This window comes from Arvicola amphibius, chromosome 15 (assembly GCF_903992535.2).
Source record: "Arvicola amphibius chromosome 15, mArvAmp1.2, whole genome shotgun sequence".
NCBI classification, from domain to species: domain Eukaryota; kingdom Metazoa; phylum Chordata; class Mammalia; order Rodentia; family Cricetidae; genus Arvicola; species Arvicola amphibius.
The window spans coordinates 49,906,622-49,934,604 of record NC_052061.1 but is presented as its reverse complement, the minus strand read 5'-3'; the positions used below and the strand labels follow the sequence as shown (position 1 = coordinate 49,934,604).

The following is a 27,983-nucleotide window of genomic DNA, read 5'->3' as shown; positions in this document are numbered from 1 at the left end:
GTTGCTGAGCCCACATTGACACATAGTCGTCAAAGCTAACGTTAGGCTTAGTTCCTGGTGTTATATAACAGGACTGGACAGATGTGTATTGTCCTGGATTCACCATTATAATCTCACAAACGAGCTGCCTTTGCTGCCCTGTGTATTTCCACTTCCAGCTGTTAATTCTTCCACCCCTGGCATCCACAGATCATTTTTTACTCTCTGTATAGCTTTGAAGATTTCAGGTGTCATGGAGTTGGAATCAATAAAGCATGCAGCGTTTTCTGGCTGGGTTTTTTTTTGGGGGGGGGGTTTCGAGACAGGGTTTCCCTGTAGTTTCTAGAGCCTGTCCTGGAACTAGCTCTTGTAGACGAGGCTGGCCTCGAACTCAGAAATCCACCTGCCTCTGCCTCCTGAGTGCTGGGATTAAAGGCGTGCGCCACCACCGCCCAGCTTCTGGCTTTTTTCTTAACCTTATTAATGCACACTTAAGATTCTTCAATGTCTCCCATGGCCTAATAGCCCCTGTAGAATCTTTTCTCTTGGAATTTCAGTTCACATGGAGTTGGCCCCCGTGAGACGCTTACTGAGCAGTCTGAGGAGGTCGCTTTCCTTGCAGTACTGTGATTTCTCACTGGCGATCAGTGTGGTCACATAGAAGTTTCCCTTTCGTTATTAGCAATCTGGGAAGCCTGAGAAAGAGAAACTGTAGGTGAGCTAGGGTAAAAGGTGGATGGACGGAGCAGCTAGCACCAGCCAGAGCTCCTTCAGTGAGAGTGGCAGACTTCATGTTGACAGCCACAGTTGCCAGGACTCCCCAGGACAGGAGAAGCATGTGGCCTTTCTTGTCAGCTAACGATGGACTCTTCCTGTCTTTAGGTCTAAGTTCATTCTACTCGGAGCTGATGAAAGGCCTGGGCGCTGGTGGGCGACTCTGGGAGCTGCTGGAGAGACAGCCGCAAATGCCTTTTAATGGTGGGTCTGAGATGGGGCTCTTCTCTGCTGGGGTTTTAAAAAGCAAGATTTGGACAGTTAGAGCAGTATTCTGCCCTCCTCAGAGAGTGGGCCACTGCCACGAGGTGGCCTCTGCTTCAGAGCAGGGAGAAGAAAGGTGGGGATTCCCACGGGACACTGGTGGGCACACTTCCGGGAATGACCTGGAAATGGGGGGCCGAGGACTTGGCATCTGCGCCTGCAGCCAGTCGTTAGCACCAAGGGCAGGCCCGGCAGCAAGCAGGCCTGGTGTCAACAGGAACACCCAGGTGGTTTTCTAGACTCTTCTTAGAGATTCTGACATTTGTGAGGGGTTGGAAGAAGATGAATAAAAGGCTTTACATTTCTTGACATTTGGGGTGATAAGTGGCAAGGGCCATCTCCTCCTTCCTCGCCATCAGCGTCCCTGGAGCTGTAGGAGATGTGGGGTGAAGTAACAGCACTCAGCACTCGAGGGAGCCTGCACGTTGCTAGGTGCCTGCAGTGCAGTGAGTAGGCTCGTGGTTCTGTCCAGTGTGACGGAAGCTAAGGCATGAAATCCAGTGATGAGAAGTGGGCTCCATAGCAGGCCGAGGTCACACTGGGCTAAGCAAACCTTTGACCCCCTTTGGCTCCCACGCAACCCTCATTGTTGTGCTTTCAAGATGTTTATTCGGGGTAGGAAGAGCTCTGCAAAGGAGCTACTTGAGTGCAGTGGCACTGAGTTGATCTGGGCAGTGGTGGCGCACGCCTTTAGCCCCAGAGGCAGGAGGATCTCTGTGAGTTTGAGGCCAGCCTGATCTACAGAGTGAGTTTCAGGACAGCTAGGGTTGTTTCACAGAGAAACCCTTCCTCTAAAAGGAAGGAAGGAAGGAAGGGAGGGAGGGAGGAAGGGAAGAAGGGGTAAGAGTTACCGAGTGGGAAGCATATTGCCCCAAGAGTGAATCTCCACACAGCACTTAACTTGAGCAGGCTATGTGTACAGCCTTAAAATCCTCCTAAGGAAAGGTGGCACCTCATGTTTGTAAGGTCACACAAGACTGTATGCACATTATTCTATACACGATAAGCCCAGCACATAGGCCTGCCCCTCCAGCACACAGGCCTGCCCCTCCAGCACGCAGGCATGTGTGCTCCAGCATGAACTGTGTTGGGGGAGGACAACCGTTTCTGTTCACTTCGGACAGCTGAGGGAGCCGTGTTCCGCCAGGAGCTCCATTTTTATATTTCTGTATTCTCTCTTGTGTTCCAGAGGGGACTGTGTTAGACGAGAAAAGCTTCCAGGGTGCCCTGGAGTTTAGAAACGTGCACTTCACGTACCCTGCTCGCCCAGAAGTGTCCGTGTTCCAGGATTTCAGCCTTTCCATCCCATCTGGATCTGTCACAGCTCTGGTTGGCCCTAGTGGTTCCGGAAAATCGACGGTGGTCTCCCTCCTGCTGCGGTTGTATGACCCTGTGTCTGGTAGGTGGCGTCCTGGGCTGTTTGTGTACTGTCCTGTTGCCTGCTCTCACCCATGCCCAGGCTAGATCGCTCCTGGAGGAGACTTGTGTAGTGCTCTGGTTTCCACACTCACAGCGTGTCCCTCCGTCCCTACTGTTGGATGTGGGTCAGTGTCTCAGGGTTTCTGTTGCTACAACAAAACAAATGGACCAAAAAGCAAGTTGGAGATAAAACAATTATTTGACTTACTCTTCAACATTGCGGTTCATCATCAAAGGAAGTCAGGACAAGGACTCAAACAGGGCAGGAACCTGGAGACAGGAGCTGACACAGAGACCACGGAGGGGAGCTGCTTACTGATTTGTTCTCCATGGCTTGCTCAGCCTGCTTTCTTATAGAACCCAGGACCACCAACCCAGGGATGGTGGCACCACCCACAGTGGGCTGGGCCCTCCCCCATCAATCATTATAGCCCTCCCCTATCAATCATTAATTAAGAAAATGCCTTACAGCTAGATTTATGGAGGGCTTTTCTCAATTGACGTTCCTTCCTTTCAAATAACTCTAGTTTATATCAAGTTGATATACAACTAGCCAGCACTGTCAGCAAGACTGTGCCCAGCAGCTCTCAGTGCCAGCAGCCAAGGGTGCTGTGCAGTGTTCTGTGCCCACACTGGGACACTGCTGTGTCATGTGCTCAGGTAGCAATGGTCTTCTGATGCTTCTGCCTCCAGACTGTTCCTATCTGGTTTTTTGTTTGTGTTGTTGTTGTTATTAGGTTTTTAAAGACAGGGTTGGCCTGGAACTCACTATGTAGATGAGGCTAACCTCAAACTTGTAACAATCCTCCTGCCACTGTCTCCTGAGTGCCAGGATTCCAAGCATGCCCCACCATGCCCACTTCCTTAGTTGTTTTATACATAGTTAACCTGGTGACCAGGGGTCCATTTCCACGTGGTGGTGATGCTGCTAAAATTGTTCTGACCTAGTAGGAATTTTTCCTGTAGACCAGGATGGCCTTGAACTCATGGGGAACTGCCTGTGCTGCCTCTAAATGCTGGGATTTTTTTTTTTTAGGATAATTTCTTGTATTTCCTGATCAGTCTGAGTGACCTCCCCCAAAAACCCAGTTTCCACCCATCCCCCAACTCTAAAGTTCTGTCTTGCTAAGTAGCTAACCATGCGCCTATTGGTGAACCCTTGAGGTCTCTGACATTGGGATCTGGCCAGTGGCATCAGAACCACGCCCCAGTACCACCTCACCATGGCTGTGTAAGATGTCAGACTGTAAACCATTCTTAGTGCTCGCTGGCTTCTGAACCCTGAGTGTAGAAACAGCCCCTCGCCCTTCGCCCTGAAGTCCCAGCAGAGATGAGTAGCTGCGCTATGCCTGTAATGCGACAGGTCTAGGACAGCATCCTCAGGGCGGGAGCACCGGGCACCACCACCCCCCTGTTCTTTAGAAGCACGTTCTCACTAAGTTTTGCAGACTGACTTGAGATTGTGATCCTTCTGCCTCAGCTTTCTGAGTAGCGGGGATTAGAGGCCTGGATCGAGTATGATTTTTTTTTTTTTTTTTTTTTTTGTAATCTATCATGTACTTTATTGGATGCAGGTCTTCACCTCTTCTTCCTGAGCCGTTCCCCCGACCCGGATAGTTTTCTATTGACTTTCCCCCAGTTTTGGTTTGTGTTTTCTTCTTCCTTCTTTTCTTTTTTGACACAGGGTCTTATGATGTAGCTCTCACTGGCCTGGAACTCGCAGAGCTCTGTCTGCATCTCTCAGAGTGCTGGGATCAAAGGCATGCACCCCTGTGCCCAGCTATGTTTCCAGTTGGATTACATCACCCCTTTAAGAGCAAATGTGTGTTATTTTATATAGTTTTCCCTTTCCTTGCCTAGAGTAGATGATCTGTGCATGAACCTTAATTTTTGGATCTAGAAAACAGGTATGACACTGTCTCATTCAGTCATAGTATACATGTCCTGCATAATCTTAAATGGAGTGGCGAAATAGACTCCGTTTTCACTTGCAGAACACTTATAGAACTCCCCCCCCCCCCAACCAGGCCTTACAGTCTCTTCTGATACTGACATGATCAGGAGACTGTAGAGTCAGAAGGCTGCCATGCGGACTGCTAGCCAGTAGGTGCTGTGTGCTCCCCTGTCCAGACAATTCTCTTTGTAATCCAAGCTCTGCATAAGACATCAGATTCATGGAATACTAATGTTATCAGGTTGCCCAGCTTCCAGCAACCTGCAGACTCAGGAAGGTGGCCTGGTTGGTCAGACCTTCCAGAGGCCCCCCCTTGCTCTTAAAGTCCAAACCTTGTTGGTTTTGGGTTCCATGTGGAAACCAGGAAAGTGGGTTTTTTTTGTTTTGTTTTGTTTTTGTTTTTGGTGGTTGTGATGGAGCCCAGGCCCTTGTGAGTACTTCCCTGCTAGCCACACTCCAAGTCCGGAGTGTATGTTTAGTCTCTGAAAATTGCTTGCAGTTTGAGGATGTGGATTGATTGGTAGACTGCTTGTTTAGCATAAAACTCTGGATTTGATCCCCAGTACAGCCTTAGGGGGACAGGTATCAATCACTATTTGTCACACTTCTATAATTCTGGATAGAAAAAGGAGGATCAGAAGTTCAAGATCATCCTTGGCTACATAGTGAGTTTGAAGTTATCTAGGCTACAAGAGATCCTGTCTAAGAAAGAAAGGGGGAGGGGGAGAAAGAGAGACAGAGAGAGGTGGAAAATACCTGGAATGTTACCACTGGGTCCTTTCTGTGTTCACTTGGTTATCAACCCTGACCTCTGGTGACCTCTTGCCACCCCCCTCAACCCCACAGGAACAGTCAGTCTTGATGGCCACGACATTCGTCAGCTAAACCCCGTCTGGCTGAGATCTAAGATTGGGACAGTCAGTCAGGTAAGAAGACAGGCTTCCCTTGCATCTCACTTTTGTTGAAGCTATTTTTCCTGTCCTTTCCTGACTCCTGGCTGTGCTGGAACTCTATAGTCTCGAACTCAGAGCTCTGCCTGCCTCTGCCTCCCAAGTGCTGGGATTAAAGGCATGTGTCACCATCCCCATCTTTCTTTGCTTCTTTTGGTCTCATTTTACTCAGGAGAGGGACCGAGACTTCCAGATGGATCACACCCATTCCACAAACCAATACTTCATCAGTTGAAGCACTGACTTTTTATTGAGAGCTGAGGCTGATGCTCCTTTGCAGCGTAGAGGTCTAGAGGGAGGAGAGTCTCAAGCTCTCACTGTTCTTCCCAGTTCCCCGTGCCTGGGCGTGGGAATCAAGCGTGCTTTCTTTTCATGAAGCTGCTTGCTCAGGACTGCGTGGAGCAACAAAACTGTATCACATCCAGTTTCTCTCACCACTGTGCACCCTGTAGTAACACTCACACCTTCCGTTCCTGCACTCTGGGGGGCCCCTCCTGTGCTAGGTTGGATGGTGCAGCCATGGACGCTGACTAGACACCCATGTGCGCATGTGCATCATGAGGGCAGAGGAGAGACTAGAGGCAGGTATGCTTCCCAGGGCTCTGTCAGAATGCTGTGGTTGTGTCTGGTTGTATGTCAGAAAGCATGGATTTCCATGGGCCCTTTATCTGTAATGGACGGTAGACAGTTGGATTGGAGTCTTTCAGGCCTTGCTAGCCCTAAAGGAGGGGCTGAGATTGACAGGGATGTCATGGACCATCTTGGGGTCTCCTTTCCACAGTGTGGTGAACACGACAGATCAAGTTGGTCTTGTTCATGGTAAACTGATGCCTTATTTTTAAGTTGCATTATTTGTTTGTATACATGTGTATGTGCACATGCCACAGTGTGCACATGGAGGTCAGATGACAACTTAGGGGATCTGGCTCTCTCCTTTCACTGTGTAAGTTCAAGGAATGAACTCATTGAACTCGGGTTGTCAGACTTAACAATGAGCACCTTTATCTCCTGAGACATTTTGCCAGCCCCTAAACTGGAGCTTTTAAAATTGACTAGGTCAAGATCAAAAACACTCCAGCTTATGCTGGTGAGGTTGTGGGGTAAAGGGAACACTCCTGCATTGCTGGTCGGAGTGCAAGCTGGTACAGCTCCTTTGGATATCAGTATGGCGATTTCTCAGAAAATTAGGAAACAATCTATGTCAAGACCCAGCAATACCACTCTTGGGCATATACCCAAAGGAGGCGCAATCATACCACAAGGACATTTGATCACCTGTGTTCATAGCAGCATTATTGTAATAGCCTGAACCTGGAAACAACTATACGCCCCTCAACCGAAGAATGGATAAAGAAAATGTGGTACATTTCCACAGTGGAAAAAATAATGGCACCTTGAAATTTGTATATAGATGAATGGATCTAGAAAAAAAACACATATTGAGTGAGGTAACCCAGACCCAGAAAGACAAATATAATATATACTCAGTCATAAGTGACTTCTAGACGTAAAGCAAAGAAAAGGCCAACCTACAGTCCACAACCCCAGAGAACCTAGCCAACTTAGAGGACCCTAAGAGAGGTATACATGTATCTACATAGGAAGGAGAAAAAAAACCAAGATCTCCTGGGTAAATTAGGAGTGTGTAGGTCATGGGAGAGAGTAGAAAGGGAGGAGGAGGGAGGGGAGTGAAGAAAAATGTATAGCTCAATAAAAACAATAAAAAAGAAATCAAAAAAATTAAGAACACATAAGATAATTGAAAAAACTGAAATAAAATTGGCTAGGTAAGGTTGTAGAAGATCAGGGCCGCCGGGCAGAGCTCTTGTTCTGGGACCGTGTGTCTCTCTTGGCTGAGGCCTGTCCTCAGCTCCTTGGTACCCATGGTGCCTGCCTGAAGTTTCTGACAAATGTGCTGTGTTTCCAATCCTAGGAGCCAGTCCTGTTTTCCTGCTCTGTCGCAGAAAACATTGCCTATGGTGCTGACAACCCGTCCTCAGTCACAGCCCAGCAGGTGGAGAGGGCAGCAGAGGTGGCCAATGCTGCGGAATTCATCCGTAGCTTCCCACAGGGCTTCAGCACTGTGGTCGGGGAGAAGGGCATCCTTCTATCTGGTATGTGGTTCTTGACTCCTTATTTGTTGGCTCACTCCTGCCAGGTGTGTAACTGCCCTGCTGTGTAACAGAAGCAAGAAATTCTTGCCTGGTTCCCAGAACTCCGTCCGACCCACCCTCCCTTCCTTCCTTCCTTCCTTCCTTCCTTCCTTCCTTCCTTCCTTCCTTCCTTTGTTTTTCTTTACTAAAGATTTATTTATTATGTTTTCAGTGTTCCTCCTGCATGAATGCCTGCAGGCCAGAAGAGGGCACCAGACCTCATTACAGATGGTTGTGAGCCACCATGTGGTTGCTGGGAATTGAACTCAGAACCTCTGGAAGAGCAGCCAGTGCTCTTAACCCCTGAGCCATCTCTCCAGTCCAGTGGAGAGTTCTAGACGAACATAGGAAAATCCCTTCATCCTTCCCGCCCACAACTTCCCTGAGACTGCCGTATAGTACCCAGTGACAGCCTCTGTTTCCGTCTGAGAAGAGATGTGCTGCGCAGGGGAATAAAAAGGAGCCGTGACAAAGTGGAAGATGATGACCTGCCCGAGGAAAAGGAGACTATCCCAAAGAAACCAAATATCAAAAGCTCTCTTAGTTATTGTTCTGTTTCTGCGAAGAGATACCACGACCAAGGCAACTTTTATAAAAAGAAAGCATTTAATTAGGAGCTTGCTTACAGTTTCAGAGGGTAATAACATTATCATCATGGTAGGGAGCATGGCGGCAGGCAGGCATGGTGCTGGAAATGTAGTTGAGAGCTTTGCATCTTGAGTCTTGATCCAATGCAGAGAGAGAGAGAGAGAGAGAGAGAGAGAGAGAGAGAGAGAGAGAGAGAGAGAGAGAGAGACACTGGTGTGAGCTTTTGAAACCTCAGAGCTTACCCCCAGCAACACTCCTCCAACAAGGGCACAGCTCTTAATCCTTCTAATCCTTTTCAGACACTCCCTGGCGATGAAGCATTCAAATATATGAGTCAGTGAGGATCATTTATATTCATATCACCACAAAAATGTTGTTATTTCCAGTGTGGGCCAGGGACCAATGGATTTTCCAGAAAGAACAAGGAGTGAACTCTTTAGTGGACCATCTATCTATCTTCTGTGTCAGCTATAATCCCCTAAGGCTGAGGATGAAGCTTAGAGCAAGAGTGCTTGGCTAGCGTGCACAAAGACCCGGGTTCAGTTCTCAGCAACACAGGAAAAAACAAAGCAGAAAACACATATGATCCCCCTCTCTCTCTCTCCCCCTCTCCCTCTCCCCCTCCCCTCCCCTCCCCCTCCCCCTCTCCCTCGTGTACTGATAGAGATGGAGTCCTGAACCTGAGATTTGTAGGCAAGCATTCTACCATGGAACTACACTCCTACTAGCCTGTGTTTATTTCCTTAAAGGACCCTTTAAAAATGCAAAGCACATTCTTCATTGAGGGCTCTGTGAAAAGACTTTCATCCTTATGTGGCCTTTGTGCCCAAGCCTGTTGAAAGGCTTTATCTCTGGGAGGCAGAATTGGTCATTCTGGAACATCTTCAATTCCAGCAGACAACTGTGCATTGTGGGTACCACATTCTTGGGGGAAAGGGAAGCTTGTTCTGACTTGCTGTAGAATGTGAAGTAGGACCTGTAGTGGAGCTAAAGGGAAGCACAGTTTTGATTAGACACAAACTTTTTTTTTTTCAGTGCAAATGCTAAGATGTGTTTCTTCTTGAAGTTCTGAGCTCCCATTCTCTAAGGAGTCTGTGGCTAGACCAGACAGTGGTCCTTTCTAGTTCTGAGGTTAGATCACAGAGGATAAATGAAAGAAAAAGATGGTGATAATTTTGCATGATTAAAATAAGAAGCAGGAGGGAGATGTTTTGGTGTTTTGGATGAACATCATGGGAGATTAATCATAGTGGGGTTCATCTTTCAAGCAAGCCCCCTGTTCTCTTGGATGATTTCTGTATAGTTTTACATCTTAACAGTATTCCCATACAATCTTTTTGTTTTTAGGCACAATCTCACAGTATACTCTAGGTTGGCACACAATGTTTAATCTTCCTGTCTCACCCTCCAAAGTGCTAGAACTATAGGTATATACCACTGCACCCAACGCCTTTGCAGTTTGAAAGAATAGACACTTAATTATAGGTTTTTAGTATACTAGTTGGTGTTGAGGACAACATTCCAAGAGGCCATTAGCGTTTACTCCAGGATCTTACCCCAGGATGCTCCAAAGACTACTCCATGCGAGTATGGTACCTCAGCATCTGTTGAACATGATAATCACCTGGATGAATGGCGTGCTACCTAGCATCGCCATGAAGAAAGATGTCCCATCCACAGTCAACTTGAAAGGAGTGCTGTTAGCACCTGAAGTAGAATTGGGCTCTGTTAGACAGCCCACATCAGGAGGTGTGAGCCTCTGGGAGTTCTGGCTCCTGGAAAGTGGAGTCCTCGAGGGAAAGAGCCAGATGCAAGGCAGACGGCTAGATTGCATGTTTCAATCCTGCATCTTGACATCCCCCGTCCCTAGAGTGGATTCCCTGGTTTGTAACATGCAGAACCGCTGTGGGGCAGGGAGGCAGGCTACCACAGGACTGAGGCCATGTGCCAACCCAGAACAATGGAGGCGTGCACCCAACATCAGAGTTCCAAGATCTCACAGTGTGCTGGCCATCGTGTTAGGAGGAATGTGTGAGTAAAGGCCGAAGTGAAGACTTCACATCAGCGCAAGGCAGGCTCTCCCATTGCCAGCTGTGAGCCATTTCACACCGAGCCTCTGGTTTTTCTGTGGCATGTTTAGTTGTTTTATTGCTGCTTTGTTTTTGAGACAGGGTCTCACTCTGCAGCCCTGGCTGGCCTTGAACTTGCCTTCTAAGTGCTAGGGTAAAGGTTTGTGCCTCCATGCCTAGCTGTGCCTCAGTTTTTACCTTTAAAATTGAAAGTAACTGTAGGGTCTGCCTCCAAGAGTGATGGTTATAGATTAATATGCCAAATGCACTTAGAAAATGTCTTCTGTGAAGGGAATCTCAGTATATATTAACTATGGTAATTGCTTGTTTTTTTTTTATTTATTTTTTTTTTTATTTAGAAAACAAACTTATGTTGTACTGCCCATCAGTTGTGGTTAAATCAAAGTTATCTTCAAATTGTCCCTTGTCTCGTTGGAAAATTTGCTAAGACTTTTGTTAAGCTTACCTTTACCAGGCTGGAGAGATGGCTCAGCGGTCCTGAGTTCAATTCCCAGTAACCACATGGTGGCTTACAACCATCTGTAATGAGGTCTGGTGCCCTCTTCTGGCCTTCAGGCATACACACAGACAGAATATTGTATACATAATCAATCAATCAATAAATCAATAAATTTTTAAAAAAGCTTACCTTTACCATTTGTTTCTGTCAGGTGGGCAGAAACAAAGGATCGCAATAGCCAGGGCCCTGCTGAAGGTAAGAACTCTGACTACTGGTGACTCAGCAGTTCCTGCTGTGTGTGTGTGTGTGTGTGTGTGTGTGTGTGTGTGTGTGTGTGTGTGTGTGTTATATGGCTGACAGTCTGGTAAAAAGGTAAGTTGAGAGTTCTACTGAGGAGTCATTGTCCAAGTATTTGTCATATTTGAGAAATGTCTCAAGAGTCCAGTGTTAAAGGAGTGTCAGCATGGGGAGGAACTTAGCAAATGGACCTTTTACCTAGAAGAATCAATTGACCAGTGACTGATTATTAACAAAATTTCAGAGTGGTGCCAGTATGCATATCTAACCTTTACTAAGCCTCAGGCAGACAGACTCCAGCCAGGAGCAGGAAGAACCTCAGTGGGGAGTCAGGCATTCTTCTTTTAAGACAGCAACACCTCACCAAGCAAAACAAGTTCCAGGACAGCCAGGGCTATGCAGAGAAACCCTGTCTCGGGGAGGGGGTTGAGGGAGAAAGCAATGTCTCCCTTTGTTGCGCTCCTCAGCATGCACAGGTGGTTCTTTTTGGTTTTTCGAGACAGGGTTTCTCTTTGTAACCATCCTGGCAGTACTGGAACTCCCTTGGTAGACCAGGCTGGCCTGGAACTCACAGAGATTCACCTGCCTCTGCCTCCCAAGTGCTGGGATTAAAGGCACGTGTCACCACCTGGCCTATGCAGGTGATTTCTAATGGCATCATGGAAGCATGATTCCGTAGTATACCTGTTTAAATGTACTTCATAGTACACATTTGCCCATACAATTTTGCTAACTCTCCACCTTACCCAGAATGCTGTGCTATGGAACATTTTGTCTAGATTTGCCTTTCTGGACAGTCTGGACAATGGAACCAGTACACAGCTCTGCTTTTCCTCATAGCACTCAGAAATGTCAGACTTCCCTGTGTGTTATTGAGAACTTCCCTCTCTTGCTGCTTAACCAGTGAGTAATGTCTGTGCCTCAGTTGATTTGAAGATTTTTGTAATGTTTAAACATGGAGGGTACCTTTTATTGACACATTTTAATTTCTTACAGATATATTTTTTACAGACTTTTTTTCTAGGAAAAAAACTAGAATTTGGTGTACATATTGGTTCAGTTTTGCTTTTTCTGCATTATGTATTAGTTTGCTATTCTTAAATAAGCTAGTGGGAGGACTTGGAGGTAGGTGGTTTCCAGTTGTTTCCTGGCTGATAAGCAGGTAACAGTGCTTTACGCCAGTTCCAGCTAGTGATTTCAGTGACCGTGGCTTCAGCTGGACGGAATCACCAGCATCTCACACTCACACAGATGCTTAGGAGTAGCTTCTCTTTATTAAGAATTTTTGCTTGTTTTTATTTTATTTTTATTTTTTTCAAAGCAGGGTTTCTCTGTGTAACAGGTGATGGAGGAGAGTTATCTGTCTATGTTTCTTTCATTGGTTAATTAATAAAGAAAACTGCCTTGGCCCTTTAAGAGACAGAAAATTAGGTAGGTGGAGTAGACAGAACAGAATTGTGGGAACAAGGAAGTAGAGTTGGGGAGACACTTCAGGCAGTCGCCATAGTGTGTCACCATGATTCTCCTCCCTGAGATGGACGCAGGTTAAGATCTCTCCTGGTAAGCCACACCTCGTGGTGCTACACGGATTACTAAATATGGGTTAAAGGAAGATGTGAGAATTAACCAATAAGAGGCTACAGATAATGGGCCAGGCAGTGTTTAAAAGAATACAGTTTCCGTGTAATTATTTCGGGTGTAAAGCTAGCTGGCGGCCGGGTGGCGGGACGCAGCCCGCCGCTTCCTTCTACAAACAGCAGCTCTGGCTGTCCTTGAACTCACTCTGTAGACCAGACTGGCCTTGAACTCACAAAGATCTGCCTGCCTCTGCCTCTTGAGTGCTGGGAATAAAGGCATGTGCTACCATCACCTGGCTAGTTCATCCTTCACCATGGGATGATGGAAACATTCTCATGCGTCTCACTCAACACGGCCCTTCCCTCAGCAACTCTCCTCTTCCTGTCAGCCTCCAAACCAGCCTTTTGTCCTGGTGCCTGCCCAGGCATTTCATGTGGGTGGCCTCACACAGACCCTTTGTGTCTGACTGCTTGGCAGTCCATTGTTTGCCAGGGGCAGCAATACCACCATGTAGGTCAGAACTCTCTCCTCCTCCCCCTCCTCCTTCTTTTTTAAATGTATATGAGTGTTTTGCCTGCATGTGTGTCTGTGCACCACACCTGTGCCTGGCGTCCCAGGAAGCCAGTAGAAGCATCAGATTCTCTAGGCCCGGAGATACAGAAGCTGCCACATGGGTGCTGGGAATTCAACCAGGGTCCTTTGGAAGAGCAACAGAGCTTAATCACTGAGCCATATCTCCTTCCCCTCTTTCTGTCTTTTAAACTGTAATAGTTAGCTTTAAATGTTTTTCTGTTTATTTTTCTTGGGGTCAAGGATACACAGTTCTCTCCTTCTAATGAGTGGGATCTGGAAATCAAATTCAGGTCGTCAGGCTTGGTGGTTAAGTGCCTTTACTTACTGAGCCTTCTCACCAGCCACTGCCCAGAGCTGTGTTTGCTAATAAATTTTTCTTTTTTCTTCTTCAGAACCCCAAAATTCTTCTCCTTGATGAAGCAACCAGGTGAGGGTATCTCCGTGCTGTGTGTAATCATGTTAGAGTGTCTAATATGCGGATCCATGTTGGAAGGTGTCTCTAGCGATGTGTGTATCCAGGCAGGAGTATCTCAGTAATGTATGCAGCTCTGACCTCTCTGCTTCCTCTTGTGTGTGACCTTGTCTGTTGCAGTGCACTGGATGCTGAGAACGAGTATCTGGTACAGGAAGCACTTGACCGGCTGATGGAAGGAAGGACAGTGTTGATCATAGCTCACCGCCTGTCCACCATTAAGAATGCCAATTTCGTTGCTGTCCTTGACCAAGGAAAAATCAGTGAACATGGGACACATGAAGAGCTGCTTCTGAAGCCCAATGGGCTTTACAGAAAACTAATGAACAAACAGAGTTTTATGTCAGTATAACGGAGTGGTCCCTGGAGCTGCCGCAGGATCAGCCTATAATCCCAGCCCTCAGTAAACCAGAGCAGAAGCTGCTGAAGACTTCGTCGCGTACATACAAACAAAAACAAAGCTGTAGTTACTGGTGGGTTGTCTGAGAGCCTCTTAAAACCAAACAGCATTGGAGAAAACAGAGCTTAGGACTGTATGAAACCTGTGGATCATACTTCAGTGATTTGAGACATGCCTATTTTCACAAAGAATGTAAAATATTGTTTTAACATGTACCTGTCCTCTCAGACCTTCTTATTCAGTTTTAAAGTTGTAACTTCTAAATGTCTGAAGCCCAGAGGTTACCGCAGGTCTTGGGATGTTTGCTAGCTTGGCACAGCACCGCATTTCCTTTGCCTGCTGCCAGAGTCAAGCTTTTGTCAGGTGGCGGCTTTAAAAAGGGAACTATAAACTAAAAGCGTGCCTACTTGAAGCTAGGTTGCTAGTCACTGGGCTCCTACCTGGGGCCACTGAAGGAGAGCTTGCCCTGTCTGATCCCCCACATCTCAGGGGACAGTAGGCTGCAACTGTCTGGGTGTACGGTGTGCAGCTCTGGGGCATGTGAGGGCCTGATGCATTTTGCCAAAGGAAGAAGTCCCATTCTATAAACAGGAAAGCCTCTATTTTTTTATTTACCTCCTTATTTTATGATTCCTTTTGAAAAACCAAGGTACTAATGACCAGGAATTGCAACAGAAGTGAATAGAAATCAATTTTACATTCATTGAAGCGTAGTTTGGGGGAAAAAATGCCTGTTTTAAATATGTAATTCTCAGATACAATTTAATATTTTAAATTTTCACTAATAAGGCCGAATCCGGATAATATAACTTTCAGCCTTGAATATGTGGCTCTTTTGCCTCAGCAGCAGAAGCACAATGACAAAAGGAACATCGTCTTTTGGCAAGTGTCACCATAAGATGAATGTTGTCCTGCTGCTGTGGCAAATGTGGCTGCCCTGCCAAGTGCAAGAGAGGAAACGCTGCTAGGACCGGGAAATGAGGAGCCTGAAAATTTGTTTCTCATATGTTCAGACGTGGGTTCTGTGAAGGAGCAGTCTAAAGCCAAGAGGTAGCTGTTACAGCATCCAGTTCATCTCGAAGAGACTAACAGTCATGAAACAGCTGTTCTGGTTTAAAAAGAAAAAAATAAGCATCATGGCTCACACCCCTAATCCTGGCAACTGGGAACCCAAACCTTACATTACAGTAGTGAGTTTGAAACCAGCTAGACGTGAGACCTTTGAAGAGGTTGACAGTCCTGCTCCACGGGGTGCATGGAACATTAACGTGGCTCTGCCCCCTAAACGGAGATGAGTAGCCTTTTCCCCCACCTTCAGTGTCTCTGTTCTTACAGATCAGCCACATTTTTTTTTATATCAGTGCTATTAGTTGGACGTTGCCTCAAGAAAAAGTGGCTTTTTTCTGTTGCTGATGTCGAGAGCCCGAGGATACACAGACTGAGATTTAAATGAACGCCACTGCCGTGTCCGTGTGCCTCTGGCCGCACTGGAAGAAACTTCATGAAAAGCACAGACTGTCACAATTTATGTTGTTTGGAAACTTGAGGAAGATGGGTTCCCTGAGTGACTAGTGGCCTTTAGGTTAGTAACCAGCACATCTGTGACAGTCATATCCCATTATTCACGTGTTTATTCAACTGGAAGGATGGCTCTCAGAAGACAGAACAGCTGCAAATCCGGCTGGCGGGAAACCCCTTTGCTCCATGGATGTATTTAAAACACTGAATTCAGTCATCACATTTTATTTCTCAATATGTTTGTCTTTAACATTTTATATCAGATTAAAATTTATAGTGAATTTAATCTGTCTGTTATGATGCTGAGATGGAACCAAAGGCCTCAGACACGCCACTCAGTTATAGCCACGCCCTCAGGCTCATGTCTGTCCGTTCTTCTAACATTTTGTACATACTCAGTTTCTTAATAGAATTTGCTATGGAGACTCAAAGAACTTTCAATCTAACATGCCAGATACAGCATAGTGACTGCAAGTTCCATGCCTTTCCTCATCAGACTCTTAACGTCCTCACTCGTTTGCTGTCTGTGAGCGTTCTGTACTGTTCTGTGAGCAGCTACCCCAGTTCCATTACTAAGTATTCCCTGCCCCAGCACAACAACAGTGTGTGGCCATGAGGAGGGATCCAGCAGTGTCTGCCTTCAAAGAGCTCTGGTTTGGAGGGGTGAGGCAGGCAGAAACCGGTAAAAAGAAATATGGCAAAGTGCTGTGGCCGGCGAGGTGTTTGGAGCTGTTTGGTTTCAGCCTGTGTACAGGCTGTGTTCTATTTGGTGCTCTGTCAGTCCCACCAGGCAGGCAAACACTTAGGTCCCGTTCCCCCAGGGAAGGAAGCAGCTTCCGCGGGTTCTGAATTGGTTTGTTGCTAGTCTTATTAGTGTCTCATTGCTGTAATGACAGAGGCAACTTAAGGGAGAGACGCTCCCTTGCTGTCCCTGAGGGATTCAGTCCATCCTGGGCTGGGAAAACATCACGGCAGGTGAGAGGGACAGCCTCAGGGGTTGTCAGAGAAGCCAGAAGAGGGCATTGGGCTGTCTGGAGTTAGTTACTGGTGACTCGTGTATGGGTGCTGGGAGCTGAGCGTAGATGCTCTGCAAAGTATTCGCTCTTAACCACTGAAGCACTGAAGCATTTGGCTTTATTTGTCTGTTTGTTTGCTTGAGCACAGTTTCATGATGTAGTTTTGGCTGTCCTAGAATTCACTATGTAGACCAGGCTGGCTTGAACTCAGCGATCCATCTGCCTCTGCCTCCCAAGTGCTGGGATTATAGTTGTGTGCCACTACACCCAGCAATGATTTTTTTTTTTGAAGAATATAATTTTCCTTCAGCTTGCTTACTTTTCTGGGCTTTTGTCTGTTTGTTTTCATATCCATAAATGTAGTAATACCTGTATTGCCTAATCCTCACTACTCCAACATCTCCCTCCACACAGGGAATGTTCCAGCTCACGGGTACTAGCAAATCATTCCAGCTCCTGCAGAAGTTTATATACAAGGGGTGGTTAGCAAGCCTGACCTTTTGATCTGCTTAACAACTTCACATCCACAGTGGTTTCTCAAGTAATTACACTTTGACTTTTTTTTGGTTTTTGAGACAAGGTCTCATGTTGCCCAAGTTGGCTGTGAACAACTCCTGGTCCGACAGGTACAAGAATAAAGCTGACTCCACCAAACATCTTCAGACACCACCTCTCCACCTCCTACTGCACATCCCTCCCAGTAAAATAGAAACAGACAAAATGTTCTGGGCTCTATAAGACTCAAAGGCAGCTATAGAACAAGACAAACCCGTTACTTTTTAGATGGGAGAAGATACACGGTAACTGCCCGTAGAACAAATGTGATCTTGGGGAACATGAACTGGCACACTGCACTCCCCACCTAAGATTTCCTCCACCAGTGTTTACTCAGCCATTCCCGTTTCAGCAAAGCTGCTGTGAAAGTCTACTGTGTACTTGTTACAGTGGACTCGAAGGTAAGAAAGTCACCCTCTCAAAGATATTTAGAAATAGCTGTAGTAGTGCACCCCTGTAATCCTAGCACGTGGGAGACAGAGGCAGGTGGGTCTTTGTGAGTGGGTGTCTCAACACCGCCCCTCTTCCCAAGAAAGGCTTTTAGAAGCAGCTACTTGAGTCAGGTGTGTTGGCATGCACCTGTAATCTCTGCAGGACCAGGAGTTAATTATTCAAAGCCGTTTTGGGCTACATGAGACTTTCTCTCAGACATCAAAAATACCAAAAATGAAATTACTTGAGAGGCTACTGTGAACACAAAGTTGCTAGGCAGTTCAGAAGTATGTATTATTTATTCATGCAGGGAGGAGGAAGGTCATCCCTGACCTAAGGAAGGTTTCAAGAGATTGCAGTGGTAAATTTGATGCGGGTGGAGGCCTGCCAGCAAGGGCAGGCAATCCAGAAGGAACTTGCGCAACGGCATTGAGACTTTAATTCATAGAATGATGAGTCCAAGTGGGAAGTGGTGAAAGGGAAAAGGTCACCGGAAGTTAAGTCACAGAGGACCTCACGAAGGAGTTCAGCAAGTAACCCCTGGGCGGTTATCAGCCCTGGGTATTTACAAACTCTAGTGCAGCCTCGACCTCACGTTAGTTCACTGGCTGGTAGTGTGGGAGCAAGGTGGAAAAGATACACCCCCTATATGTACCGCGGTCCTCCAAATCGGATGCAGGAGACTAACATAGAGCTGTGTGCATGCCTGCTATAGGACTGCTACACGGCCCTGGGACGACGGAGGCGGGGGAGTGAGAGTGAGCCCGTCTCGGGGTGGGGGCGAGGGGCGTCTTCGTGCCTCGGGTAGTAGGCCAAACCCAACAAACTGCAAAATGCGACTGGGAAGCAAGAGCTGGGGGCCAAAGGAAAGCCCAGACATTCGGACGAAGGCCAAGGCTGCGACCGATCTTGGGGTGGAAAAAACTCTCCCGAGCGCATGAGGAATCAGCACGCTACCGAAGTGCCACCGCACACCGAGACGCCAGCAGGGTGACTTCCTCCTCCCCTAGTCCGCGCTCCCCGCGGAAGCTCAGCTCCAGCCTGAGCGCGGGAGAACCGGGCTTCTACTCTGTGTCCCCAGGGGCTCCGGACTCTGACCCACCCACAACAGGATCCTAACCCCTCCTATTCCAAATCGCTGGCCACCCGGTACGTGACGTGACGTCAACACGTCGTTCCAGTTCCGACCCCGCCCTGCAGCCCGTCGCCAAGCTTTGCCATCATCGCCACGCGCCTTCTTCTCACTATTGCGCATCATTACCAAGCGTCCCTGTTACGCCATCAACAGGCGCCTTCCCGCCCCCTTAGGGTTCAAGCTCCTGGCGCGCGAGGTGCTGCTTTATTTTTCTCCCGCGAGTGGAGCTTCCTCTACGCTCCCTGCAGTCATGTTTCCAGGCGTCTCCTCTCCGCGGACCCCCGGGCCGGGGACCCGCCGGGGTCCGCTAGTCGGAATCGGGCCGTCGTCCACGCCTAGAGCGAGCCGAAGGGGTCTGTCTCTGGGGTCTGCAGTTAGCTCGCCGGTGCTCTTCTCGCCGGTGGGCCGGCGCAGCTCGGTGAGCTCTAGGTAAGTGGGGCTTCGGCGACCAGCAAGTTCGGCTCCCAGGCTGGCACGTGGAACCGGGCAGCGGGGGGAAGCTGTCGCGGAGTTGGGAAGTAGTCTCTCTTGGGTATTATTGCCGATTTTCAATGGGGGCCCTCATTTTGCACTCCCTCTGCTTATTTTTTATTGGATTCATGAATTCACTCAGTCTTCGCGCTACAGAAAAGAATGAAAGCACCTTGTAAGCAGTATCAAAGCAATGATTTTGTAAGGTAGAAACCTACTTCAGATTATTGTAAAGATTAAAGCAAAAGTGACGTCATTATTGGCAAAGGCAGGAAAGAAAAATCAGGCCAGTTTCAAGGAGCTGTGGCATTTGGTAACTCATTTTGGTTTGAACTAATCTTTTTGTGATCTAGTGTAGACGTGCAGCCCAGAACTGTGTCCTGCCCACTTTGAAACAAGTCATTCTTTGTACCCCTGGGTGGCTTTTGCTCAATCCTCTGTCTCCACTTTTTAATACTGCTATTTCCCGCATGTGCTAGCTTGCCTGGCTACCGTAACTTTATTTATCATCTCTATCTTTATGTCAGGGTCTCAGCATCCTTACCAATTTATTCTATTCCTCTTTCATAAGTGAATTTCTTGAATGAAAAATTGGCTCTGAGCTTAAGAGTACCTGCTGCTCTTCCAAGAGGATCTGGAACACCCATGTTAGATGGCTTACAGCCGCCTGTAACTCCAGCTCCAAGGGTTCCAAGCCTCTGGTTTTTAGACACCTGCACTTAGGAGTGTGTGAACACACACACAATCAAAAGTAAAATAAATTTTAAGTGGATTTCTTCCACATGAAAGCAAAAGATACTGAATCTGACTGAGACTTAATGTTTAAAATGTACAAATCAACATCACAGGGATCTACCTGTCTCTGCCTCCTCTCCATGCCTGTCTTTGACTTTTATCTTTTGAAAAAAGTTCTTGACAGTACTGATCTTTGAGGTAGACATGTGCTCTTAGTTACTGAGCTTATGATCAAAAGCCAGGCATGTTGCTTATGTTTTTTTGTCAGTACAAAGCAGAATCATCTGAGAAGAGGGAAGCTCAATTAAGAAGTGCCTATGGAGGGGGGGTCCTTGCTTGGTGATTGATGTAAAGGGCCCAGCCCACTCTGGGCAGTGCCATCCCTAGGCAGGTGGCCCTGGAGTGTATAAGAAAGCAAACTGAACAAGCCAGTAAAGAGCATTTTCTATGGCTCCTGCCTCCAGGTTCCTGCCCTGTGTTAGTTACTGCCATGACTTCCCTTGGTGATGGCCAGGTAACATCTTACGGTCTTAACCTGGAAGTATAAGATGAAATAAACTCTTCCCCAAGTTGTTTTGGTCATGGTCTATATCAAGCAATGGAAAGCAAACTAAGATACCAGGTTTTCCTAAAGTTCTATTGAAAAATATAGTTAATTGCGTAGTGCACACAAGCTAGAATCTTTCACCGTTACACCTCATCAGAGATCTGTTACGTACAGATTTGTAAGAGCTAAGCTAGTAGGAAATTTCAGGTTATAAGGAATATTGCATGGTCTCTTTTCTTTAGAGGAACCCCTACACGGACGCTCCCTCACCATTCCATATCAGAGTCTGTGAACTACGATGTGAGAATGTTTGGCTCGTCTCTCCCTGTGAAGATCATGGAAGCTCTGACTCTGGCTGAGGGTAGGTGTCATCTTTTCATGTGCCCCAGTATCAGTCAATAACCAGATCAAATGCAATGACATTTTGGCTGGCAGAGAAGTAGGCAGCCTGCTGGCTTCACTGTCATTGAGCCATAGGCTTGTGAAGCTGAGTGAATGATTCTGACATAATCATAATCAAGTTGTTAGTGAGTCCAAGTTCTTTGTGTGTAAATTTCAGTCCCCTTCAGATAGCCCCAACTTTTGAGTGGATCGGATATATGAAATTTAGCTTTAAAACCATGCAAAGTACAGTTACTTGGACTACTAGATTAAACTGTTTTAAAGTCCAGTTCTGAGTATTGTGCAGTGTCCCATAGATCATGTGACAAGCTACTAGGTTTTTATTGGGGTGCCTTATAAAGACTGCTGGCATAAGGATGGTGCAGGAGTTGGGAGGCTCAATGACACAAGCCTAGAAAGGCAACAGTGAGGGTGGGGAGAGGGTGACGGGGACCCTCTCTCCCGCATCTGTCACCAAACACATGGCAGAAGCACACATTCAATATTGGGCTGGAAGGATGTCTTCATGGTTAAAGTACTTCCTGCTCATGCAGGACCTGACTTTGGTTACCAGCACCCACATGGCAACACATGACAACCTATAACTCCAGTTCAAGAGGATCTGACCCACCCTTCTGACACCCACAGGCTCATGTATTCACATGGTGTGCGTATACACTTAGGCACATACACATACAATTTTCATAAATACTAATAATATAAAATGAATTTTAAAAAGCCAGTCACACAACAGTCTCTACATATTTAGGATTAGCCCCTGAGTTATTTTATGTGTGCTTCCGTTATCTGTTTCGGTGACAAATATGGTAGATGTTGGCATAAGAAGACTGAGCAACGTTTCATAGTCTCAGTGTGCGATTAATTGTGCGACTTATTTTTCCTCAGCTGACGACCAGCTCTCTGTCCACGTAGACGAAGGTGGGTGGGCTTGCCTGGTGTGCAAAGAGAAACTCCTCGTTTGGAAGATTGCTGTGTCACCTGTCACTAAGGTAATGGCTCTTTGGATAGCAAGTGAAGAAAAGGGGTCCCAACCTCTTTCAAGCACATCTTCCAGCTACTGTCACTACCTTGTAGTTCATGGTTCCACTAGAGCTTAGGGCTCCTTCCTAACGCTTAGTGTCTGCAGACTTGCTGTCCTCCCCCGGCTGCTTAGAAAGGATGTATGGTTCAAAGTAGCCATGAGGGAAAATTCTTAGGGTATACTGAGTTACCAGAGGGAGTTGAATGTTCAGCAACAAGCCTAAGAAATGGTTTCAAGGAAACTTGGTATAATTTCTCTTTGGCCATAATAATTTTAAATGTCAAATAAATTATACCTCAGCTGGGAAAGTTTTGTAAAATACCTGATCACTTCCCCTAACCAAGTGGTTCTCAACTTGTGGGTTGTAAACCCCACAGGGGTTACATATCAGATATCCTGCATATCAGCTATTTGTATTAAAATTTATAACTGTAGCAAAATTATAGTTATTACATAGCAACGAAATACTTTTATGGTTGGGGTCACCATAGCATGAGGAACTGTATTAAAGGGTTGCATCATTAGGTAGGTTGAGAACTACTAACCAGTAGTGCCCTTGGCCTAGCATGAGTACACAGATTAGTCCATATAGAAGTCTGTTTTAGCACCTGTGTATTCCTGACTTTGTGTCTCTTAAGATACTCTGTTGTATCTGATCAAAAAGAGTTGTGGAAAGAAAAGATATTGTAAAATAGTATTCCAGTAATTAATTCTTAGGAAACACACAGAAGAAATAAAGAAGTCAGAATAAACAAACTGGGTTTATGTGAAGGTTTTTCTGTTTGGGTTTGTCTTGCAGTTGTCTGTCTGCAAAGAACTCCAGCTGCCCCCTAGTGATATTCCCTGGAGCGCTGACCTGGTGGCACTCTCTTATGCTGCAACCTCAGGTGAAGTACATTCTGTTCAGGTAGGTGGCATAAAAGCTGATTGAGGGGGCTGGGGAGGTGGCCCAGTAGGTGAGAGCCTATACAGCTCATGCAGAGGGCTTGGGTTCAGTTCCTAGCATCCTCTTTAGGTGACTCATGACTGTATGTAACTCCAGTTCTAGAGGATCCAACAATGTTTTCTTACCCCTGCAGGTACCTGCAAGCAGGTGGTGAACACACAGGCAAGCATACGTACATACATACACATAATTTTTTAAAAAGCTGATCAAGAGCCTGGTGTGGTAGTGCACACCTTTAATCCCAGCACCGGGGAGGCAGAGACAGGTGGATCTCGATTCCAGGCCACCTGGAGCTTTAATGAGACCTTGTCTCAAACAATACCTTTCCTGAAATAAGACAGTGAGGATACACTCACAAACCCAGCTGAGGACTTCCATCCAGTATACAGAAAAGTCCCAAAGCGAAGTCTGATGAGGAAACAAGCAATCCGATTTCAAAACAGACAGATGACCTAGAGGCCAGAGCTTAAGAGCACTTAATTGCTTCTGCTGAGGACCCCAGTTTAATTTCCAGCAGCCACATGATGTCTCAGAATAATCTATAATTCCAGTTCTAGGGAATCAGAGACCTTCTGACTTCCACAGGCTCCGCATATGTACATGATGCATATATGTACATGCAGGCAACACTCATACATTTAAAACATAGATGAAAGAAAGTAAGACAGGACAAGGTCTGGAATAGACACTTTTCTGGAGAGAGAGTGAGCGTGGCAGCTAAGCCATGAAGCACTGTTTAGCATCCTTGCCGTTGGCGTGGTATAGACAGCACCAGTGGAGCCCTGCTGGTGGCACCGCTGGTGGAGCGGCTGATGAGCCTGACAGTGCTGAGTGAGGCAGGGGTGGAGCAGCTAAAACTCCTGTTGGGATGTAAGAGTGCATGCTTTTGGTTCCTAGTTCCTTTTTTGTTTGTTTGTTTGTTTGTTGCTGTTGTTTTTGGTTTTGTTTTGGGTGGGTTTTTTTGCATTTTTATTTTGTTTTTCGAGACAGGGTTTCTTTTAGACCAGGCTGGCTTCGAACTCATAGAGATTCACCTGTCTCTGTCTCCATTTTTGGTTTTTTTTGAGATAGGGTTTCTCTGTAGCTTTGGAGCCTGTCCTGGAACTCGCTCTGTAGATCAGGCTGGCCCCCAACTCAAGAGATCCACCTGCCTCTGCCTCCCGAGTGCTGGGATTAAAAGTGTGCACCACCACCACTCGGCCTCCCAGTTTCTTATAAAGTGAGGGTACACATGCCCTGTGACCCGACAGTCCATTCCTGGCAATTTCTCTTAAAGAAATGAGAAATATATACATATTATTTTCTTATGGCATTTTTGTATATGCCCTAGCTTGTTTGTTTATTTATTTATTTGTTTTATGACAGGGTCTCACCATGTGGCTCTGTCTGGGAACTCAGCATGTTGACCAGGCTAGCCTTGAATTTATGGAGATCTTCCAAGTGCTGGGATTAAAGGCGTGCACCACTACTATAGGGTCCATAACCTAGCTTTAATTGACTCTCCTCCACCTCAGCTTTCGGGGTTTGGAATGACAGAACTGTTCTGTCCTCCAATGATGGGTGGCCACACCGTCACACATGTTCTGTTCAGAACAGAAAGGTGAAGGCGGTTTTACTGCTGTGTAATATTTTTTAAAGATTTATTTATTATGTTTGTAGTGTCCTGGTATGTATCTACCAAGTCTCATTGTAGATGTGATTGCTGGAAATTGAACTCAGGACGTCTGGAAGAGCAGCCTGAGCCATATCTCCAGCCCCCTGTTGCATAGTCTTAAAAATAAAAAATTTTTATGGACGTGATTGTATACACCTTTAATCCCAGTGCTTGTAATGCAGAGACTGTCTTATCTCTATGAGTTTGAGGCCAGCCAGGTCTACATAGTGAGCCCTTCTCTAAAACAAATAAATGTGTAAAATAATAATAAAATTAATATAAAGAATAAGAAAGTCTTGTTTTCACCAGTGCCCTGGGCACCTGGTTTTGGGACCTTCTTTCATTGTTGCTGATGACTGTGTTTTGTTTCAAGGCTGTTGCTGTCATGGTTGCTACCAAAGAGGGGTCCATCCGCTATTGGCCCAGCCTCGCCAGGGCAGACACCTACTCAGAGACGTGTGTGGACCTGGGAGGAGAGAAGATGTGCAGGTTCCTGACAGCAGTGCAGGTGTGTGGGAGCTGTAGTGTGAACTGGGTGGGAGGGCTGAGCCTGCAGTTGTGGATTCTGAGCACCACGGGGGCGTGGGCGGCATAAAGGAAGGCAAGGAAGAGGAGGGTGAGGGCTGTGGTGTGAGCAGCACGGAGATGGCCTTCATTGGGGCAGTAGGTTGTTGGTGCATTCCCTTTAAGCACTTTATAAATGCACCTGTTAGAAACTCCTGGACAAGCTGAGCAGTGGTGGTGCACACCTTTAATCCCAGCACACGGGAGGCAGAGGCCGGTGATTCCCACAGAGAACTCATCTCTGTGAGTTCAAGGACTGCTTGGTCTATAGAGCTAGTTCCAGGAGAGCCAGGGCTACACAGAGAAAACCTGTCTCAGAAAACAAATAAACAAACAAACTCTTAGACAAGCTAGCCCTGGTGGTACAGAGCTTTAATCCCAGCACTCTGGAGGCAGAGGCAGACAGGTATCTGTGAGTTCCAGGACAACGTGGGCTACATATACAAACCCTGTTTCAGGAAAAAAAAAAAATAATAATAATAATAATAATAAAAAAATAAATAAATAGAAGCTTAACTCTTAGACTCTGGGCAAATGCTTGTTGGTGTCTACTCTTCAGTTCTGGAAGAAATCTGGGGCTGGAGTTAGGGCTTGGTCAGCAGAGTACTTGCCTAACATGCACAGGACCAAGCACCTCTTAAAACAGATGTAATGGTGCATAGCTATGATACCAACATTCAGGATAGAGAATTCTGGGTCATCCTTGGCTATATAGTGAGTTCAAGGTCAGTTTGGAATGAGGCTGCCTGGGGGAAAAAAAGGAAGGAAAAAAAGTCTGATATTTGTTGAACCTATGAATGGTAAAGCCTTAATTTACAAGGTGTACTATGTTGTTGTAAGAATATTTCTGTGTATTCCTTAGTGAAAGAATTTCACTGAAATAATGCACCCTTTTAAAATCCTGTCAGGTGAAAAACCCTGGCTCAAACAAACAAACAAACAAACAAACAAAAAAAAGATTTTTAAAAAATCCTGTCAGGTATATTTAAGGTAGGGGTAAGTTTTGTCTATCAAATATGTGCGTGTGTGTGTGTATTTTTTTCAATTGAGACAAAGTCTTGCTCTGCAGTCCAGGCTGGCCTTAATGGTAATCCTCCTGCCTCAGTCCTTCAGGCATGCACCACCACACCAGTTTTTTGTAACCAGTTTTTTGTTTTTGTTTTTGTTTTTTGTTTTTTTTTTTTTTGCTAGTTCTCCATCCTGAGAGTGTATGTATTCCAGGCTCATCTTGTGCTGTTTGTTCACAGGGAGGAAGTTTCATCCTGTCCTCTGTGGGGAGCCAGCTGATCAGATTGATTCCCGAAAGCTCAGGAAAGATTCACCAGCACGTACTGCCCCAGGGCCAAGGCATGCTCTCAGGGATTGGCCGAAGGGTTTCTTCCCTTTTCGGGATTCTGTCTCCTGCTAGTGATCTCATGGTGCGTTTATGAAGAGCTGTTTGTGCTGAGTTGAAACTTCCTGTGACAGTGTTATTGGTTTCATACGAGTGTAAGCTATTGTGTTGTTGCCTTTGCGTTTTAATTTTATGTGTATGCGTATTTGCCTGCATGCATTTTTATGCACCTCATGGTTGTCTGGTGCTTGCTGAGGCCAGAGAGAGCATCAGTTCCCCTGGAACTGGAGTTACAGTTGGGAGCTGTGGGTGTTGCAAATCAAACCTGGGTCCTCTTGAAGAACAGTAAGTGTTGTTGACCACTGATCCATAGCTCCACACTATGAAAATTAATGAGGTTTTTTTAAGGCTGAATTTGAACTGAAGTGTGGATAACTCGCATTTACCCTCCCGGCTGGCCTGGGAGGAAAGGCGGGTATAGCTTGGATCTGCCAGCTGTTTTGGTTCTGCTGTGAAGCAGAGCCTTTCTCTCCATTGTGCTGGAGAGGCTGAGGTCGTGAGCGCTGAGATGGACCTGCCATACTCAAGCCTGAGCCAGAGCTCAGCTCCTCAACACACTGCTTGTTCTGCACCTCAGGCGACTTTCTCACTTGGTCCCTTGAGTATCCTTTAAACCCAAAACAACATGTTTAAACACAGATTTATCGTCTTTTGGCATGTCTTTCTGCTAATGGCACTGTCCCTTCTCTCAAGTGACCTGGTTTGCAAGCCATGGTGCTCGTCACTGCACTTCCCTCTCTTGTATGGAGCGGCTCCCCTGCTGCCTCTGGGTGTACCCGTCCCATTGTCTGCTCTTGTTCACGGCCAGCACAGCCTCATTGTTGACCTTTCTTGACCTGTAACAGGAGAAATGGAGGCAATGGGGGTTTAAACTAAAACTACTGTGTGCATTCAGCTTAAACACATCCATTTCATGCAAGAGTCTACTCATGCAAGCAATGCCCATGTCTGATGAGCATCCTTTCTGCCAGCTCCCTTCAAATTCTGGGCTCCAAAGCCACAAGCAACATCTCCTTGACTCACCAGGTTTATAGAGACATACTGAAGACTCCGCTGTGGTTTCTCTAAAAGTTCTTACATACTGTTCCATTTGATAAGACGCTGGCCCTCTGAGGACTCTAACTTTGCCGTCTCAACTCTGCTCTCCCCAGGCCTTTCCTTTGGAGGTTCGGCCTTGCTTTCAAGGTCCGTGTCAGAGGTTCAGGGGTTCTTCCTCCAGAGCCTGAGGAAGGTTTATAGTCAGACAGCTGCAAAGCACATGAAGTTGGAGTCAATCTCAACGTGACCCCTCCTCTCTCCACAGCTGGCCAGTGTTCTCTGGGACAGTGCAAGATCCAGTTTCTACACCCTGACGAGTTCAAACATCAGTAAATGGGAACTGGATGATTCTTCAGAGAAGCTGGCTCACAGCTGGGACATGCACAGAGCCCTGAAGGAAAGCATTGCTGATGCTATTTGGGTGAGGAACAACAGGAACGGGCATTTCTGGTTTGCTTTATGCTGTTCAAATGTGTTATTCCTTCCTTGTTTTCTTTGAGACAGGAACTCACTCTGTATGTAGCTCAGGCAGGTTGTGAATTCCTTAAGTCCTGCCTCAGCCTCCCAAGTGCTGGGATTATATGTAGGTCAGCATCACCACAGCCAGCCCATCTGCCTCATTGAAA

The 27,983-nt window shown here is 46.5% G+C and overlaps 2 protein-coding genes and 1 non-coding gene across 3 annotated transcripts in view; 2 read left to right on the top strand and 1 right to left on the bottom strand.

Moving 5' to 3' along the window:
* Window positions 1–15,734, top strand: part of Abcb10 (ATP binding cassette subfamily B member 10) — a 36,684-nt gene extending 20,950 nt beyond the window's left edge. Inside the window, exons 7-13 of the mRNA XM_038312897.1 lie at window positions 862–957; window positions 2,207–2,416; window positions 5,237–5,316; window positions 7,274–7,454; window positions 10,822–10,865; window positions 13,451–13,485; window positions 13,651–15,734. Of these exons, the coding sequence (XP_038168825.1) occupies window positions 862–957; window positions 2,207–2,416; window positions 5,237–5,316; window positions 7,274–7,454; window positions 10,822–10,865; window positions 13,451–13,485; window positions 13,651–13,882 (878 nt within the window). The 3' untranslated portion in view covers window positions 13,883–15,734. The remainder of the gene's footprint in view (window positions 1–861; window positions 958–2,206; window positions 2,417–5,236; window positions 5,317–7,273; window positions 7,455–10,821; window positions 10,866–13,450; window positions 13,486–13,650) is intronic.
* Window positions 3,671–3,811, bottom strand: LOC119802364. Its single transcript, XR_005283383.1, has one exon. It is a non-coding gene; the product is annotated as a small nucleolar RNA SNORA43 (small nucleolar RNA).
* A 2,257-nt stretch (window positions 15,735–17,991) lies between the features above and the next one.
* Nup133 (nucleoporin 133) overlaps window positions 17,992–27,983 on the top strand; it is a 40,405-nt gene continuing 30,413 nt past the window's right edge. Inside the window, exons 1-7 of the mRNA XM_038313341.1 lie at window positions 17,992–19,015; window positions 20,582–20,700; window positions 21,627–21,730; window positions 22,562–22,669; window positions 24,736–24,870; window positions 26,174–26,344; window positions 27,623–27,778. Coding sequence (XP_038169269.1) covers window positions 18,837–19,015; window positions 20,582–20,700; window positions 21,627–21,730; window positions 22,562–22,669; window positions 24,736–24,870; window positions 26,174–26,344; window positions 27,623–27,778 — 972 coding nt within the window. The 5' untranslated portion in view covers window positions 17,992–18,836. The remainder of the gene's footprint in view (window positions 19,016–20,581; window positions 20,701–21,626; window positions 21,731–22,561; window positions 22,670–24,735; window positions 24,871–26,173; window positions 26,345–27,622; window positions 27,779–27,983) is intronic.